Genomic DNA, 19,773 nt, shown 5'->3' with positions numbered 1-19,773 from the left:
AGCATGAGTGGGGATGGGCAGAGAGAGAGAGGGACACACAGAATATGAAGCAGGCTCTAGGCTCTGAGCTGTCAGCTCAGAGCCCCATGCGGGGCTCAAACCCACGAACCATGAGATCATGACCTGAGCCAAAGTCAGATGCCTTGCCGACTGAGCTACCCAGGTGCCCCTAAAACTCTATTTTCTTTTAATGGCTTAGGAGCCAAAAGCATATAGACATTGGAGTCAGACAAGACTGACCAGGAAATTTTTCTCTATCACTTCCTAATTGTTAAGTCTTGGTTTTCTCATCTTTAGATAGAGGTGGTAATCTCTGCCTTGCAAGGCTATTGAGAAGTCTATAGGCAAATGTAAATAGAATCTTTAATACAGTGCCTGGCATAGGGCAACAGTTAATTATTGGGATCTGCTGGTATAATTAATAGCAACTTCTGTATACATTTTTAAAGTAGCTCATTTTTCCTACTTTGTTTCATAGAATAATGGCTCTGTAATATATTATTACTTTTGGGGAACATCAGGTTAAATTCTGCTAAAGAGAATTCAGTGCAGGCCTTTCCAGAGATTTTAATACCAGATATATAATTTTTTAATGTTTATTATTTTTGAGAGAGAGAGACAGAGAGCAAGCTGACTGAGCCACCCAGGTGCCCTAATACCAGATATATAAATATACATAACTCTAGTGCTTTAGGAGGTGAATATAGAATGCAACATGTCCCAGAATTTCTTGAAAATGGAAATTTTGTTTTCAAGATACATTTTGTTTGGTGAGAAATAACAGCTGTGGCTCGTTGGGACATTTAGAAGCACTTGTGTAGTCAGTAGGTCCATAGATGAGAGCAGGGATTCTCATCCTGCCTTCACACCTCGCCAATGAGACCTGGGTATAGTGTTGTGAAAAGGTACTAGGCTGTGGGTCAGGAGATGTGGCTTCCAGGCCCAGTTATTCCTCTCATGTCTAAGCTTGAGTTCACCATTAAGTGTTGGACTCCGCACTTGTATACTGGAGATAATACCAATGCTGATTACCTGGAATTTTGTTGAAAAGTGAATGGGATAGTTGGGAATAATTTGTGAATTCATAAAAAGTGAAAAAACATGGCACCATCTGTGTGGTCTTTGTCACCAACACGATTGTTACCATCTCCACCGTCATCCCCTTAAAGTTACATTCATACCAAGGCCAGCCATCTGCAGCTGCCATTGAGAAATCCTAAGAGCCAGTTGTCTCTAGACCCATTCTGTGTCTTCCACCAGTGGCTTTATCTTCAACAGGGTGCCACAATCCAAGCTTTACTCAGCCAAATGTGTTCCCCAGTGGCCTCACAATAGCACACTGCACTAACTGAGGCCATGTAGTATTTTCTGGAGGTCAGAAAGGAAGAGAAAGAGCCATCTATCCTGCCCCTGTCACCATCTGCTCTCCTTATAAAGTCCCGTGTGGTGATGTGGAGAGGTTCCCTTGAAGACCTGTGGTCATCATCAGGTGGGATGATGAGACCGCTCTGTGTCAACCCATCGTCACCACAGGGCTCTAGGGAAAGCTGAGGTCTGTAAGCAGCTTGACAGTTAGGGTTGAGTATGCACTGTTCATACCATATCTGGCATGTTGATAGAGAAGTTATAGAGGGTAATGGCTAAGAACTCGGACTCCGAGGTCAAATGGTTTTTCATTTCAGCCCTATAAACTTTGAGCTACATGGCCCTTGGTAAGTGTGCCCTTTGCTTCCTCATGTGCAAAATATGGATAATGATAGACAGCACCTCGTGAAGCTTCTATGAAGACTAAGTTAGATACTATGTGAGAATGTTTAGTTAATTGTTGGGTGCATAAATGTTTTCATAAATATTTGTGATGATGATGATGATGATGATGATGATGATGATGATGATGGCGGCTGTGGTGGTGATGGTGATATTCTCTTCTAGGGAAGTCATTGTAAAGAAGAAAATCTATACAAAGTATAATAATAATAAGATTCAAAATAGGATTTTAGATAAATAAAGTAATGCTAGCATTACTTGATTTGGAGGAAGGAAGGCTCACAACAAGCCAGCTGCCACCATTAACTAACTAACTAGCTCCTCCTGAAGAGGACGTGTTAAGCGCATCATTTTTCCCTGGGCAGCAGAAGCTGGCTTGTAGAGTCAGAGTCCAGGGCTGTTGAGTACATCTGTCTGAGAGGAGAATTGCTCCTTTGGAGATGTTGAGGTTGCTGTCTCTGGAAACATGAATAGGCTGGATGAACGCTGGCACAGATCCTACAAAGGAAAACCCTATGAAAGATGGGAGATTGGGAAAACTACAAATGGTTTCAAGGATGCCGTGTATTTGAGAGTGCCACGGTCAAAGAGCCAGAGAACATAAGAAACTAGTTCATGGCAAAGATAGAGAGAAGGAGATGAGGAGAGAATTAACCCCAGGTGGGCAAAGTGGGGGTGAATGGGAGGAGTAGAATGCCCCATATTGACACATCGTACTAAAGTATTATGTATACACTCCAGCCACGAGTAAGGCTGAGGATAGGGGGCCACCTTATGTAGAATTCTCAGAAAGTCACACTTATAAATATTCTTTCCTCCTGCCTCCATCGTGACTCTTGTACTTGTCAGACAGTGTGTCCCAATTTTCGTTTCCAGAAACACACAAAGAAGCACAGAGGTCCTGGAGCTCAGGTGCGGCAGGAATCCCAAGAGGCATTCATTGAAGTTAGTGGGGAACACCAGCCATCTGCAGGGGCCACCCTGATATGCGCGAGGTTTAGCAGCCTATCAAGGGCTTTTCGTATGATCTCTAGCTGGAAGGTGGTGGTGGGGGACAGGGGACCAATCATTGCCAAAGAAAATGAATGCATACATTTGACTAGAAAGGAACCAGTAACAGTAGTCCAGTACTGACATCTCTTGGTAGAATGGAGAATGATAGTTAGGCATTCATTCATTCATTCATTCACTCATTCAGTAAATAGACGTTTATTGAACACCTAATATATATTCAGACACACTTACAGACGCTGGAAATAATAGGAGGGCACAAAAGATGAGGTCCGGCACATAGTAGATGCACATTAAATAACTACTTATTGAATGAACAGCTTCTCAGATAAAGACATTGAGGCTTAGAGGAGTTAGGTGACTTGTGCATGAAGGCCAGCAGCTAAGTATAAAAGCCAGAATTCCAGTGTAAGCCAAAGAGCCATATGTCCTGCTGAGATCTGTAGGCAGTGGGAATTTGAAGACTTGAGATGAAAGGAAAGATAAAGTACATGTGTTTAATGTTACAATTATGATCTCACATTTAATCTAAGCAGCTTTTCCACCAGTTATGGGTTATGATTGCCATTTCATAGATTAGAACACTGAGGCTCTGGGAGTGTAGGTAACTTGCCACAAGTTAGATAGCTATTAAATGGAAGAGTCTGGATTTAAGTCTCCAAAACCCCGCCTCTTCATCCTATTCTAAGTGACTTTTCTACCAATTGCCCTCCTCCGCCCTAATGTCCTGGGATCTTCAAGTCCCTGTCCCTCACCCCAACCCCATATGCCATTTAAAGGAAGAAATGATTTCTCAGCTTGGGACCTAGTTTTTTGTCCCCCAGAGATATCGGGAGGAAGGATTCAATGGAAGTATAGCAGCTTTAAGTTTTCTGCACACAGTGGTCTGATGGGGTTAGATCTATTTTCTTCATTGTAAAATGTGATTGATTCAATTCCAAATTTAACTTAAATTTGATTTTCTTCTCTCAACCTGGCATCTCCAAACTGAGAATCAATCAAACCCCAAATTATAGGCAGCGTGTGGATCAACAATGCCGAGTTATTTCCGGTCGAATTTCTCAAGCAATGCATTTTATGCCATTCTCTGCTGCCATGAGAGGAGTTGAGTGGTAAGAGGGAGGGGAAACGAAAGGGAAATTAGATTATTAACTTTCTCCAGTTCCAACAATCAATACACCCTGGTGTAATTCTATTCCTACAGCACAGTGCTCTCTCTTGCAAGTGATGGGGAGGGCACTGCGAACTGGAATGTGAAACAAGAATACCCGTGACCCTGGACATTTGGCGATGCTCCTGTTATGATCTGGGGCTATCAGTTATTGATCTGAAGCTGTCATTTATTGATTTTTTTCCAGTTGCATGGAGTTCTGTCTTGTCCTCATATTAGCTCTGAAAGAAGAGCACTCCTCCATTTTTCAGATGGAAAGATTTTGTCCTTTTAGGGTTAGACCCACTGGCAAGTGTCACATGGAGACTTAGTGGTGAAGCCAGGATTTGAACACAAGCAGGTCTAGCTTTAGAGGTCATGCTCTTTCTGCAACTACATGATGCCTTGGTGGGACCTTTATTCCGTGGTGAAGTGGAAGGTGGCATGATATGGGGGAAAGGTTGGAAAGTGCTGGTTCTAATCTTGCCTCTGCCATGTACAAGTTGAGTGACCTTAGAAAGTCATTTGGTTGTTCTGTCCCTCTGTCTATGTGCAAAATGGGGATGATAGTAGCAGTTTGTTATAAGGATTAAATGAGGTGAATTTGCTCCACCAAAATGTAAGCTTCAAGGACATTGGTTGCCTTGTGTTCATTGTTATTCCCCCTTTGCCTAGAACAATATGGAGAAAGAGGTGATGCTCGGTAAAAACTGGTTGGATGGGTGAGTGGTCGGATAGATGTGAGTGCTAGGCGTAGTGCCTGAATCATAGTAAACACTCTGTAAAGGGAGTTTCTCCTCCCTGTCTCGGCTTCCTGTGATGCAATACAGAGCCTGGATGAGAAGGATGTGGTTTTTATGGGAAAGGTAGTTTCTACCTTGCCACTGTCTACAGCTCTTACTTAGAGCTAAATGCTAATGATCAGCTCGTTGGGCCAGGAACTCTTAAGAAGTCACCTCTGTTTGAGTTCCACTGTGAAGTTTCTGCCAGATTCAGTTGCCATGGAAACTCCCCAAGCCCCATGGGCAGCTCCACAGGCATCTGGCCCAAGTGCAGACTTGACCTGTGTGCTTTCTTCTTCCTGGACTTCAGAGGCAGCTGTAGCGATTCAGGCATTCGCTGAATAAATGGCTTCCCCAGGACACTGTTCATTCACATTCTCCCCTCCACTCCCTCCCTCTTCTTAGGACTCTCCCCCACTATATCCACCGTTTCTGTCTTTGGTTTCTAAAGAATAATTCAGTTCATAATATGTTCTGTCAATGTGTTGGACAAAGAAGTAAATGAGTACTGGTTTCTGCCATCAATGATTAGATAAATACTGATACCTGGCTTGGAAATGATCATTTGCGAGGGCCTACCATGTGCCAAAAACTGTGGTAGGCATTTAACATGTGCTGTCTCATTAGGTCTCACAACACTCTCGAAGGATGTGTCGTCTCCTTCCTATTTTCCAGATGATAAAACTGAGAGGCAATAAGCTAACAATATACCTTCACTCCCCTCCCCACTGACTCCTAAAGATTGTGGATTACTGTGAAGGTTTAAAAGACCTAGGGGAAGCAGTTAGCCCGATGTGAGTCCAGAGAGATAGTACAAGCAATCCCACACCTGCCCCTAAGTCCTCATCTCCCAACCAGAAATCAGCCCAGCGAGGGCTGGGCAGCATTTCTGGTAGTTGGTTAATTAGCAAAAGGAAAGTCTTGGTCATCTCCATTTCTGCTGCCATATGCAGGCAAGTCTGGGAGGTGCCTTCTCAGAGACCCCCAGGATGCTGTTGTCCATCCAGGGCATCTGCTTCCCCAATGCCAGGAACATCTACCTTCCTTATCTCACTCTCCGGTTCCCCTTCCCAAGAATGTGTTCATGCTGGACTCATCCTTACATGTTCGTCCCCTGAGAACAGACTCTACAGAATCTAGAGTGGAAACTCAGTGCTGCTGCTAAGTGTTCTTTGCGGGGGAAGGAGGGGAGGTTGTTAAATATCTAGACTTGGGGTAACATGTTGACTTTTTAAGGAAAGACTTACACAAAGCACTGACTCCTAGTCCATACCCTTTCTAGTACAAAACTTGGATGCTAGCTAGCTTATGTTATTTAGGTACTAAACTGTATAGTTCAGAGTTTGAAACAGCTTTTTGTGGCTCCCAGGAAGAGAGAAAATTTGTTCCTTTTCTTCCAGTGGTCATTTTAGGCTTAGGGACTTCCCATCCACCTGACACCAGAAGCAGCTTTTTAAATCTTACTTGCCATTCCATCTAACATATATCCAACAAATACAGCAAATAGATGAATAGTCTCTACCAAAAGTTATGCCTTGTACTAGGACTAGCAATAAAGATAAGGATGCTACTCTTAAATCAAAGAACTTACAGGTTCCAGGAAGTAAGTTTAGCATGAGAGATGTAAAGATGGTGAAGATGGGGTGCCTTCCTTCAAGAAGCTCACTGTTTATTGAGAAAAAATTAGATAGACATACAAAAAAATCCAAAAGCTGTCCATAAGGGCTCTTATTCCATTAGGATCCACCAGTCTAGCAATACAGCTGGCTTATGGTTGGCCTGCTTTTCGACTGGTCAGCACCTTATCTGCTTACTAACATGTTACTATCATCCCTGGAAGTTGGGATGTATTTGCTGAGATTCTACCACATCCCAGACACTGTGCTAGGCATTGGGATCAATGGTAGGCAAAGGATATGGCACCTGAGCTTACCATCCAGTTACTAGAATCTAATGTTGGAGTGAGATATTTTGAGAAACACAACAAACGTAGGCTGTTTGTTTGCCTAGAGGGAGAGGAATTTACACTTGTGATTAATCTCAATGAGTGATGAAGGATAAGGTAACAAGTGGGGTTCTATGCAAAAGAAATAACATCTGTCGGGGCGCCTGGGTGGCGCAGTCGGTTAAGCGTCCGACTTCAGCCAGGTCACGATCTCGCGGTCCGGGAGTTCGAGCCCCGCGTCGGGCTCTGGGCTGATGGCTCAGAGCCTGGAGCCTGTTTCCGATTCTGTGTCTCCCTCTCTCTCTGCCCCTCCCCCGTTCATGCTCTGTGTCTCTCTATCCCAAAAATAAATAAATGTTGAAAAAAAAATTTAAAAAAAAGAAATAACATCTGTCAGGGTGCCTGGGTGGCTCAGTCGGTTAAGCGTCCGACTTGGGCACAGGTCATGATCTCATGGTTTGTGGGTTCGATACCCATGTGAGGCTCTGTGCTTACAGCTCGGAGCCTGGAGCCTGCTTCGGATTCCATGTTTCCCTCTCTCTCTGTCCCTCCCCCACTTGCACTCTGTGTGTGTGTGTGTGTGTGTGTGTGTGTGTGTGTGTGTGTGTGTCTCAAAAATAAATATTAAAAATTTTTAAAAAAGACATAACACCTATGATATTAGCGTGATGAAGTGTTGACTGTGGTGGCACTGCAGTTATGCAGCCCTGCCCATACCTCTGTCAGGTAGGGGAGGGCAACAGGAGGTGTGAGTGCAGAGACCCACCATGAAAGGCCTCAAATGCCAGGCTAATGAGAATGGAAGGCATCCTGTGCCCAGAGGTGTAAAACAGTCTCAAGGGGTTCCAGCAGGGAATGAGATGGGAAGATGTGCCCAAACCTCCCTCATTTCATAAGCAGAGAACAGAAGAGATGTGGGGAAACAGGTGAAAATGATAAGGACATAGAATAAAGGGGCACCTGGGTGGCTCAGTTGGTTAAGCTCGGACTCTTGATTTTGGCTCAAGTCATGATCCCGTGGTTTGTGAGATCAAGCCCCACATCGAGATCCATGCTGACAGTGTAGAGCCTGCTTGGGATTCTCTCTCTCCCTCCCTCTCTGTGCTCCCCCCATCTTAAAATAAATAAACTTTTAAAAAAAAGAATAAATAGAACTGCATGGCTGTGCAGATGCTGTAAAGGAAGAAGACAAGCATGAAGGATGTCTAAGTTTCTTGCCAGTTTAAATGGTGGTATTTTCAATAAGTTGGGGAGCTCAGGAGGAGGAGAAGGAAGAACAGGAGGAGGAGAATAAGAAGGATCAGGAAGAGGAGGGAGCTTTAAGGAGAAGATAATGTGTTCACTTTTGAACACATTTATGTCATGCCCCTAGGACTACTGTAGGGAGATGTCTAGGAGACTTGGGAATAAAGGTTTGCTCAAAAGAGCCTAGTGGGTGATAGTAATTTGGGACCCATTGTTCTAAAAATGTTATCAAAACCTTTAAAGTAGTTGTCAATAGCAAGACCTAAAGAATGAGACACAGTGGGGGCTTAGGACACAGACAACAGAATTGCTCTGCTGGCCCAGTGCTTTGCTGGCCATGCAAATCCAATCTACTCATTCTATTGCATCTATTAAATTGCCTTTAATTTTCTCAGGCAAATCTCCCCTTCACATCTTGCACCCTCTCTGCTAGTTCCTTAACACAACTTGCCTTGGAGTCTAATTAGCTGGGGATAAGCCCCCTAGCCTGTAAGCTCCCGGAGAGCAAAAACTCTTCTCGCACTGCTCTCTATGTATCTCCATAGTAGGTGCTCAGTAAATGCCTGCAACACTAATGTGAACTGAAGAGCTTCTAACAGTCTGTGAGACCCTGTTAGATATAGACATTGTGTCTACACTATGCCACATAATCATCACAACAACCTGTGAGCTGTTTCTTACTATTCTCATCAGACGTGTAAGAAAACTGAGGTTCAGAGAATGAAACAGGTCACACAGCCACTGAGGGCTAAAGCCCAGATTTGAACCCACGGTTGTCAGACTGTAAAGCCCATGTTCATTCCACTGGGCTCTGTGAATTCAACACTTCTCACTTCTTCCTACTTGCTCCTAAAGCTAATAGAGAGTTTAATATTTTTTAATAATTACCAAAAATGACCAGCCTAATTGAGAGGGGAGGAGAGGGAATTACCACAGTTTTCAGGAAGCTCGTTTCTTTCATCTGTACCAAAGGGGATGATAAGCCCATTTTGCAGAGAGTTAAGTTGAGACCCAACAAAGGCCACTGAGATGTCATTGCAAGCACAGATGTTGGAAAATATGGTTTCTTTTTCCAGATTCTCATTTGGAAAATAACAGGATTCCCAAATTCCATGCTATCCCTATTTTCTCACCTCCTGGATTTATGTATCTTTGTGTTGTATTTTTGTTATTAGGTTTGCTGAAAAGCCCAGTGAATAAGACGGCCTTGACATTGATTGCTGTGAGCTCCTGCATCCTGGCCATGGTGTGTGGCAGTCAGATGTCCTGTCCACTGACCGTGAAAGTGACTCTGCATGTGCCTGAGCACTTCATTGCAGATGGTAAGAACCAAGCATAAAAGATGCTCCATTACCTGCTCATCACCTTGCATCGCTGTCTGGTCAAATGTCCTCCATGCATAGCCCAACTTCACAATCAGATTAACAAAACAAACAAACAAACAAACAAACAAACAAAAAAACATTCCAAAGGCCTTGGAAGAAGCCCTTATGATTTAGAATCCTGGATTATTTTAATGGAACTACAGACTGTTTTTTTTTTTTTTTTTCCTGCCGTGGGCAAGGATAAGATTTGTTAAATTAAGGAAGAATTCAAATGTGAGTGCAGGGAGACTGAGCTACTTCAGAGAAGCTCCTGCTTCTTATTATGCTTGCGAATCCTATTCCTAACTAAAAATATCCCCTCCCCAAATACTATTTGCTAATTAAAAAATATGACCGAGAAGATCATATGAGCTTTGTTGGAATTTCCTGAATGTCCTGGAGAATACTCTTATCTCATTCCGTGTAGATGTACTTTACAAGTATGTTATATCCTACCGTTTACTCTTCACGCAATTAATTTGAATTAATGAGACACTGTAGTCTTTGTAATCATTTGCAAAAAAAGCATGGCCCAAGAAACTGATTAAGGTTCTTGATAGCTATTGTTAAAGTGTCCTCCAGAAAGATGTTCCAGTTTACATGCTCCAGTAGGATGCGATGGCACCTATTTCCTCAATTGCTTGTCCAAGTGCTTGGCATTACTATTTTTAAGTGTATGAAGGTTATCATAAATATAATAAAGAAGATATATTAAGTATGCAGCTTAAATTTTTACATAAGAGTCCATCCAGATCAAACCATAATACATTCCCAGCTTCCTTGTGTTCATTCCCAGTTAATGCCTTCCCAGAGGTAACCACCCTTCTGACTTCCAACACCATATTAGTCCTATTATTTAAAAAAAAAATATTTTTGCAATTGGATCTGTATTGAATATTTTTGAGATCCTTACTCAATAGTTGTCAGCCTTATCTCAATATAATTCAATTTTATCTTTACCTTTTAAGTTCATGTTCAGATCTAGCACCAATCCCTTCCATATGTTTTGTCCAAAGTGGAATGATTACCTCCTTTCTCTGAAACATTCAGACTTCTATTAATGCATCCTGTGATGGCTCCCACTTCACCATGTAAACTAGCCTCTACTTGTTTTTCACCTGAACTACAACGAAGTTCAGTATTTCTTATTTTATATACATGCAGTTGGCTTCCGGTCCTAAACATAACATTTTTGATTCAATTCTATCAAATCATATGTGTACATATGACAGGTGCAACTTTGAGTGTAAGATAACAAAAGGATAGCAGAGGGAAGCAGAAGGAAGCAAATGTACAGAAGCATCTAGGTCGTATAGGTTCATGGAGATTGGGATGGGAAGAATTGCCAGAACCTGGGTGGAGATGAAAGACTAAGAGTAATAAACAATGAGTTTGGAAAAACCAATAGGACAAGTTTTGGCCACCATTTAAGGCATGTGATCTTAACTTTTAGTGTTACCAGTCCCTACACTTTAACTTTAGAACGAGAGGCCTTAGCAACATTCGAGTTTTGAATATTTATTTTCATGCTTGTAGACATTGAGCTCCTAAGGAGTCTAAGTAACCTTCTCAAGGTCATGGTAAATAGTTCAGAGGCTAAGAGCAGAGGGTATAGAATAATACAAACATGAATTCAAATAGTTGTTCTGTTATCTGCCATTTCTATAGCCAAGTGAATGACTTACCTCTCAGAGCCTCAGTCTGCATCTATAAAACGGTATGATAATAATACCTATCTCATTGGATTATTGTGAAGCCTACAATTCCACATTTATCAGATTTTCAGAGAACATGTAGTTGTGAAATTGCAAAATCAAGGGATCGCCCAAGAAAACTCGAAAAGTGTTGTGATGGCCTGGAAGGACAGAGAAAAATGTGGTGAGATAACAGGTGCCCTTTCTCAGTGGTCCTTATTCTGACCTCTGTCATAAACTTAAAACTTTACGACTTCCTGTAGAGTTGTCTGTTTCTGCCTGTAGACTGGAATCTCTTTGGGGGCAGGAGTTGTGTCTTCTGGGAGAGATCTTGTATCCCTGATGATTAGCACAATACCTGGTCCAGGGTGGATGCTCAGTAAATATGTGATGAATGAATGCATGAAACCTGAATGAAAGCAGACTTATGCATGACCCTATGGACTGTTATATTAGATCTCTAAGAAGAAAGGGGAGACTGAATCAAGGAAAACTAAGGCAGAAAATGCTTACAGATCAAGGCTAATTGACAATGACAATGGAGTTTACAAATCCTAGGGATGCGATGGTACAAACATAGTAGGCAATGATAGAGGACCTAGCCCAAAAGGATCTCAGTCTCAAGGTGTAATGGAACCCCCTTCCCCTACAGGCTGCATTGTCTTGGTTAGGAATGTACCCTTTGAAATGAATATGTTTAGGTTAATATCTCAGTTTTCTTGTTTAGTTGCTATGAAATATAGGAGAATCAGTTAAGCTCCCTATGTCTCAATTTTTCTCATCTGTAAAATGGAGATTATTTTGAAAAGATTGAATGACATAATGTATATAAAATACCTATAAAATATCTAAAACATGGTGATTGCTCGAAAAATCTCCATAGCTTGCTACTCTTATTCTTAAAATGATCCATAAAGGAAGAGACATGAGAAGCTGGTACATGGCAGGACAAGAAGGCATAAGAAACTAAATAAATGGGATTCTTCTATTCTAATAGATTCTGATAGAATCAAACAGTACCAATCTATTATGGTACTTCTGGGGTTGAACAGGAATTCTTAGAGCAGTGAATACTTACAGTCAGGTCGATGGCTGTCCAGTTCTAGGCAAGCAGACCTTCCCCAGCATGATCCCAGTGCCTCCTGTGGGTGGATAATCTATATGGATTGCACATCCCATTCCCCCAACAGCTCTTCAAAGTGATCTTTATTATCCCCATTTGACAGATAAGAAAACTAGGACTTGAAAAAGAGTGGAATCCGGTTTTCTGTGGGGGTGGGGCAGGGCCTAATCAAGTATAATTTATATGAATTCGACTAGTGAGGTCTCTAGCTCTGATTTCTGGAGATGCAGGAGTGTTGTGTAGGGAGGCAAGAGGGTAAGTGATGACGATGTCTATTTTCCTGAACCTTTATTATCAGTTGGCATTAATATTTGTAAATTCATCGATATATGACATACATACAGTAAAGAAAACAGAATGCAAGTGTACAATTCAATCATATATACATGCCCCTACCTTAAAAGGCCACTGTCTGAGTTATAAACAACATCACACACAATAAAGCCTATCAGGATGAAAGCAGCCCCCATCGAGTGGGAAGGACTCCACTGAGACAAAGTCACTCAAGGACCATGGCTAAGTGGCTAAGACAGCTCTCAGTTTTCTTACCTTCCCCATAAACCTTAAGCTGCCAACTTGTCAGCCCTTAGGGAGAGCACTCATCCAGCCATATGTGTTGAGCTGTCCGTGGTGCTGATGTATGGGGTGTGGGGTTGAGTAATGGGGCAGGTCTTCAAAAAGAAAAGTATTCTGCAGTTGTGTTATGGTATCGTTGTACTTGATACTTACTGCCCGTTATAGGTAAAGGCCAGCACAACGTGGCACTTTTCCATATCCTAACTGGCAAGAGCAATAGCCCTCATCCAAACCCTTGGCAAATATCACCCCTTTCTTTGTCTGGGTCTTCTCAAGGCCACTAGAGGCTTTTTGCCCTGCTAAGTACACAGTGAAGAGATAAATTAGATTTGTGTCCAAACTCCTTGAATCTAGCTGTTTTTTTTTCAGCTGTGGCCTGTTAGTTATAAGCATTTTGGTCATTTGGGCTGATGAGTCTTAGAACTAGTGAATCACAGTCTCTAGGGGTGGAGCCTATATACTAATATTCTTAATATGAACTCTGTGTGATCAATTAACAGAAGTTTGAGAGTTGCATTAATATCTCTGTAAATGTTACTTTTATAATAACATATAATAATGTAATAACTCCTTGGAACCACAGGGACTCCTGATAAAGGGCTTTGGTTTCTTCCATCTTTTACTGTGTCAATGTCATATTAATGGAGCTGCCTCATGCTGTAGCTGCAGTGATTGTCCATAGCACTGAATGCAATGTAAATGGCGACTATGAGTTTTATAACAACGCAGACCTGATAATGTACATGGATCCAGGCTTCATCCAGATTGTCATGTAGGTGGCATTGTGGATGAATGGTTACAAGTTAGTTTTGAAAGCTTGGGGCGCCTGGGTGGCGCAGTCGGTTAGGCGTCCGACTTCAGCCAGGTCACGATCTTGCAGTCCGTGAGTTTGAGCCCCGCGTCGGGCTCTGGGTTGATGGCTCAGAGCCTGGAGCCTGCTTCCGATTCTGTGTCTCCTTCTCTCTCTGCCCCTCCCCCCCTTCATGCTCTGTCTCTCTCTGTCTCAAAAATAAATAAACGTTAAAAAAAAAAAAGCTTATCTTATTTGAGATGTTGGTTTGTGCATCTCTTGAGGCTCCCAGTGTAAGTCAGGGTATATTTACCCAATATTCTGACACTACAGCAAGCTAATAGAAGAGGCAACTCTTAATTTTTTATGTTTATATATTTTTGAGAGGACAGTGAGAAAGAGAGTGGGGGAAGGGCAGAGAGAGACCAGGGACAGAGGATCCAAAGTGGGCTCCATGCTGACAGCAGAGAGCCTGATGTGAGGCTCAAACTCATGAACTACAAGATCATGACCTGAGCCGAAGTCGGATACTTACCTGACTGAGCCACCCAAGTGCCCCAAAGAGGCAACTTTTAAAGGAGTAAGTTGTTTAGATTAAGTGAGTGAGATGGCTCCACTCTAGTGTAGACAAATAACAGTACACCTAGAGTTCTCTCTTATAGTCTGCTCTGTTCTGGTGCTTTGAGAAGGTGAGTGATATATTGGAAGTTGTCCAAAGGAGAGGCTTCACAGTTGAGAGATTGGAAAAACACTGTGGATACCTAATGACTGAAGGAATCATTCTATAAGAAGAATTGAAGAATCTAAACAAAAAGTGAACCCAATATTATTGAGTAAGTCTGTTATAAATATGGCAGTGTTCAAACATTTTCATGGAGTTATTTACTCATTCCAGTCTCATAGCAGAACTGTGAGGCAGCATTTAGCATCTTCATTTGCATACATGGATGTAAATGCAGAGATGTTAAGTGATTTAGCCAGATTAACACACAGAAGTGAAGCAACATATGAGAGCCCAAATGTACCTGAACCCCTGGTCTGAGGTCCTTCCATGCCCCACTCTTTGACAAATATAACCATGGTCATTATTATTGGTTTTGAAAAGGGGACAGACTTGGGAGTCCCCAGGAAGAAAAATTAGAGCTAGATGGGTGATGAGGTGGTCAGTGATGAAGTAAAATTGATCCTTCATCTGAAAATGTCTTCACTTTCTGAGCTTCAGCTTCATTATCTATAAAGTGGGGATAATAGCAGTACTTATCCCGTAGAGTTATTGTGCAGAATAAATGAAATAATGCTCATAAAGCTTTTAGCTCAGTACCAGAGATCTAGTAATGGCTCAGTAAATCGTATAAATGTTAGTGGTTGTTATCACTTTTGTTTAATACTGGAAGGGGGTCATTGCAAGGTAAGGAGTTCCCCATCATAGGAAATTTCCTAAGAATGGATGACCACATTTCTATGAAGCCATAGAAGAAAAGGGAAGAAATGGGTTTGACTTGGGTACATGGTATTTTGATTCAGAGCCATTTTATCAGAATATAAATTTTTAAAACACTTAATTTTTTAGGACTTTCAAATTATGTTTGTTTATTCTTCACAACCTCATTCTTGGGTGGCACCCACTCTTTGCCTTAGCCCAGGAATGGAATGAAACTCAGGAATGAGTGAAAGCTAGGGAGTGTCTCTTGAATACTTTACCTGACTAAACACACACACACACACACACATATGCACACACAGTATTTTTGTGTTGATATGTTCATTACATCAAAATATTCATGCTAAAATATTTATATGTTAAGATAAAGTTAAGTTGTTGGCCTCACCTTTGGGTTAGACTAGGTGATATTTCAAATCCCCTTTGTTTTCTATGACTGAGGAATTTGGGGTCTGAGGGTTCCTTACCAGCCTGTGAAAACCTGAAGTGGAAATTTTTATCATTAGGATGGCCTAGCTCATTAATATGCCACGTGTAGCTGCTTTTGAAAACAAAAATTTTATATGATGAATCTCAATCTATATTTGCTTCCACCCCTACTTCATGTCTTTCAACCCAAGAGAGTGAGCTAATCTTATATGGCTTTGTGCCTTTAATGAAGAATGAGGTTATAACCAGCTCCAGAGCTAGTTTGCAGTGATTTGAATACATGGGAGGAGTATTTTCAACTTAAGGAAGGAAAAATTACACCACAACTGAAGGTGGCTGCTTAGTCACAAACTGCAAAGAAACCTGTATAAAGAGAGGAGTTCCTTGGACCTTCTGCTCTGTGGCACCATCTGGGGCTTGGTTTTAAAATGTTCAGTGCTAATTACAGACCTTTGAGTGCCATAGAACATGTTCAGGGATGAAAGTTCTCCATAGCAGGGTCTCTGCCTTGTTTGCCCTTCACTACTTTGCACACATTTGATGCTGTTATGACAGATAGGCTACTTTGCCTTGTGTCTTCCTATGTACATTTGCTTAAGTGTTTCTCTCCACCAGAAGTGCCCTTCCTAGTTTCCATATACTGCAACTCTACCCATCTCCATGGCCTAACTTAATTTTCTCTTTCCTCCAGAAAACCCTGTTTATCAAAACCCCCTTCCTTGAAAACTAGATAGAACTATATTTCTGCCTTTTTTTTTTAATTTTTTTTTCAACGTTTATTTATTTTTGGGACAGAGAGAGACAGAGCATGAACGGGGGAGGGGCAGAGAGAGAGGGAGACACAGAATCGGAAACAGGCTCCAGGCTCTGAGCCATCAGCCCAGAGCCCGACGCGGGGCTCGAACTCACGGACCGCGAGATCGTGACCTGGCTGAAGTCGGACGCTTAACCGACTGCGCCACCCAGGCGCCCCTATTTCTGCCTTTTTAATAACCCCACAGCCTACCTCCCATCACTGTTATTGTTATGAATGTGTCATTGGAACAACTGCCATAGTCCTAAGAACTGGCCTCCTGAGTTAAATCTGACTCCTCTCCAGTCTGTTTTCAACAATACAAACAGAGTTGATATTTTAAAATCAGCAATCTCAGCATACTGCATTTTCTCATAAAACCTGTTCACGTACCTCTTACTATAATTGTAAATACTGAACTTCTTAACATGGCTGTTAAGCTCCTGCAAGATCAGGTCCCTACCTACCTCTCCATCCAGCAGCCTCAACTTACTCCACTGTCTTTATGTGGGTTCCTTAAATATCCTTAGCTGTCTCCTACCTCAGGACCTTTGCACAAGTTGTTCCTACTGCCTGGAAAACATTTTCCCTACCTCCCCAGTTTCTTCTGGACAAATTTATTTACCCTAAAGTGATTGACTTCCTCTTTTCATATCCCTGCCTCTTTTAGGTCCCTTAGTAATTATTCTCCACAACCCCTGCTCTATTCCTTTATTCCAATTATTTAAGTTGGTAATTATATATTATCTAGTTCATGTTGGTCTCTCCCACTAAGTTGTAAGCTCCATGAGGCTAAAGATTTTACTTGTTTTGCTCATTATATTCAGCACCTAGGACAGTGTCTAAATCAGAGTTTGTGCAACCAAACAGCATTCATTGAATGAATGAATGAATGAATGAGTGAAAGAAAGAAAGAAAACCAAAAAATGAAGTGATTTCACTAGCTAGACTTAAATTTCCTCAAGATCAAAGGCCACAGCTTATTCATGTCCTACCCTACTGTGAGGTCTAACAGAGGCTTCAGCAGACATATAATAAATTGTGTCTGTGAAATGAAGGGAGGTGGGGCAGGCAGGTGAACCTAGATAACCTAAGAAGATATATCCGGGGGAATGACGGTGCACAAAATCTGAGTTTGCCTCTCTTGTGATTGACTTCACTCCCCACAGTTTTTCCTCCCATCCCCAAAGATAAGAAACTCCAATCAAAATCACATTTCTCCCCCCAGCACCAAAATGAAACCAGCTTTATCCAGAAGCCCAGGAAGAGGGGAAAATATAAATTGAGCTGAGATTCAGAACACCCGGGGGGGGGCAGAGAGGGGGGAGGTGGCAATGAAATACCAATAAACCATATTAATATGCTGAAATCAGGAAGAATAGGTTGAACTCCAACCCAGATTTAATAACTATACATGAGAGAGTGCAGGGAGAAGGCAAGGCTAGGTTTCAGTCAGAATTAAAATGAGATCTGTAATGAAACTGGTAATATAATTATAAACTGTGAAAACTTCTTTCCCTTCTTCCTCTTCTGGTACTTAATGGGCAACTCGCTCAGCAATGGCCTGGAGCTGTTGCTTGGGGCGGTGGATACCCCCTAGAGTAGAATCTGCTTTTTTCCCCCTCAAACCTCTTTATTAGAAAAGCCTAAGTCTACAAAACCATGGAAGGAAAAAAAAAATGCTTCAAGCTATTTCTTCCTTAAATAGTAACTGATCCCCAGGTTAAAAGTGACAAGGGGCTTGAGGGAGAATAAACTCTGGAAAACCATTCTAAGCGGCTGAACATGTTGAAGCTTTTAAAGATATCACAACAGCCAGTTGGGTTGGGATTTTTAATGACACTCTGTGCTAAGATGTTAGCTTGGCTCCTGACCAGGATGAATTGTTATTAATTTCCTTTCCTAACAAAAGGGATAACTGAGTTTGACATCCAAAATTAGAGACTAATTTCTGTGTTTTGATAGCACATTGAGTCCAAAAATACGTTCCTAGGAATGGGGGGCAGAGGACGGTCGAAAGGGGTAGGGAAATGTAATTTCTTCTCATTAATAATTCCATTCTGCTATTGTGAGCAGAAGACCGCTTTGACTTTTCAGCAGGGAGGAGAGAGTGATGGACGGGAGCTCTGATGAGAGGGAGCTTGGGATTATAGTGCGATGTTCCCTCCTTATTGACTTGGTGTTTGCACAGTGGTGTAGGGGTGAGGCAGTGGTACAGTGCTGGGAGAGAGAAGATAACATGGTGCAGTGGTTAAGTGCATTGATCTATGACCCAGGAGATGTGAGTTCCACACCTAGCTACTCTGCTTTCCAGTTTTTTTTTTTTTTTTTTTGACCTGAGCCTCTGTTTCCTCATCCAAAAGCAATGTTTTGGTTTTTTTTAAAATAGTTTTTAGAATGTATTTATTTATTTTGAGAGAGACAGAGAGACTGAGCAGGGGAAGGGGAGAGAGAGAGAGAGAGAGAGAGAGAGAGAGAGAGAGAGAGAGACGGAATTCCAAGCAGGCTCTGCATTGTCAGTGGGGAGCCCAGTGTGGGGGCTCAAATTCACAAACCATGAGATCATGACCTGAGCTGATACCAGCAGTTGGATGTTAACTGACTGAGCCACCCAGCCACCCCCAAAAGCAGTGTTAATACTCCCTACCCCAAATGAGTGTCAGTGGGCTGATATATGTGGGATCTCTTGGCCAACTATGAGAATAGGTCTGATTATGAGAATGTGGTGCTTTCCCATTTCTGTTTGTTCATAACTTTATTACTTATGAGGACAGTAAAGGAGTTGGAAAGAGCCTAGTGGGTATGGCCACATCAGTAGAAGGTATAATTTTGGGGAGGCTTAGCTTGGCCAGAAGGAAGAAATAGTTAAAAATTCATTTTCAACACCACTTTCTTATTCATACATAATGCCTGTTTTCTCCCCCCTCTTCTGCCTTCCTTTCCTTCCTTTGGTTAACAAATATCGCACATCCTCTTCTCCATGGCATGTGTAGATGTCAGGGGTGGAGACATGAATAAGACACACTCTCTGACCTCTCCTAGAGAGAGAGTTGTGCTGGATGCTGTGGAGATAGAAAAGAAGGGCAGCTAAGTACCCCAAGCTGGAGATGGGGAATGGTACTAAGAGGAGGATATCTTGAGGGGTGCTGCCTGAGCTGGATCTCAGAGCCATTGATGTTTACATGAAGGTGGGTGATGGGTGATGCCATGCTTCCTAGAGGGGCATGGGCACTTGTCAGTGCATACATGTAGACCCTGCTGGTCAAGTATTCCAATGATGAGCTAATACCAACATTAATAATTGGCAATGTTTACAGAACACTGCTAAGTGCCTTGAAAAGGGTTACCTGCTTTCATTCTAATGTCTCATGCAGTAGATCCAGACATTATCCTCACTTTAAATTTAAGGGAAATTAAAGCCCATGAAGTTTATGTGAGCACCTCAATGCCATAGAGGCAGGAAGGGGGTGAGCAAAATTATTTGTGGCTGTAGAACATGGTAGACATAAAATTAGATGACTGCATTTGGGCTGTGGCTCTACCACGACTTCTCCAGGCCTGTTTCTTCCTGGTACAATCTGGGAAGGGAACAAGATGGTACTTAAAATTCCTCCCTGCCATAACTTTCTAAAAGTAGAATGAGAAATATTCCCCTTTAGAGGG

The 19,773-nt window shown here is 42.1% G+C and overlaps 1 protein-coding gene across 3 annotated transcripts in view; it reads left to right on the top strand.

Moving 5' to 3' along the window:
• Positions 1-19,773, top strand: part of ASTN2 (astrotactin 2) — an 882,297-nt gene that overhangs the window by 346,673 nt on the left and 515,851 nt on the right. For all 3 annotated transcript variants that reach the window (XM_047068551.1, XM_047068542.1, XM_047068534.1), the window contains one exon: positions 9,076-9,222. In XM_047068551.1, the coding sequence (XP_046924507.1) occupies positions 9,076-9,222 (147 nt within the window). The remainder of the gene's footprint in view (positions 1-9,075; positions 9,223-19,773) is intronic.

The sequence above is a fragment of the Lynx rufus genome, unplaced genomic scaffold, assembly GCF_022079265.1.
Source record: "Lynx rufus isolate CCGP_SWC_20201006 ecotype Redwood Valley unplaced genomic scaffold, mLynRuf1.p SCAF_10, whole genome shotgun sequence".
NCBI lineage: Eukaryota > Metazoa > Chordata > Mammalia > Carnivora > Felidae > Lynx > Lynx rufus.
This window is presented reverse-complemented; position numbering and strand designations above follow the sequence as displayed.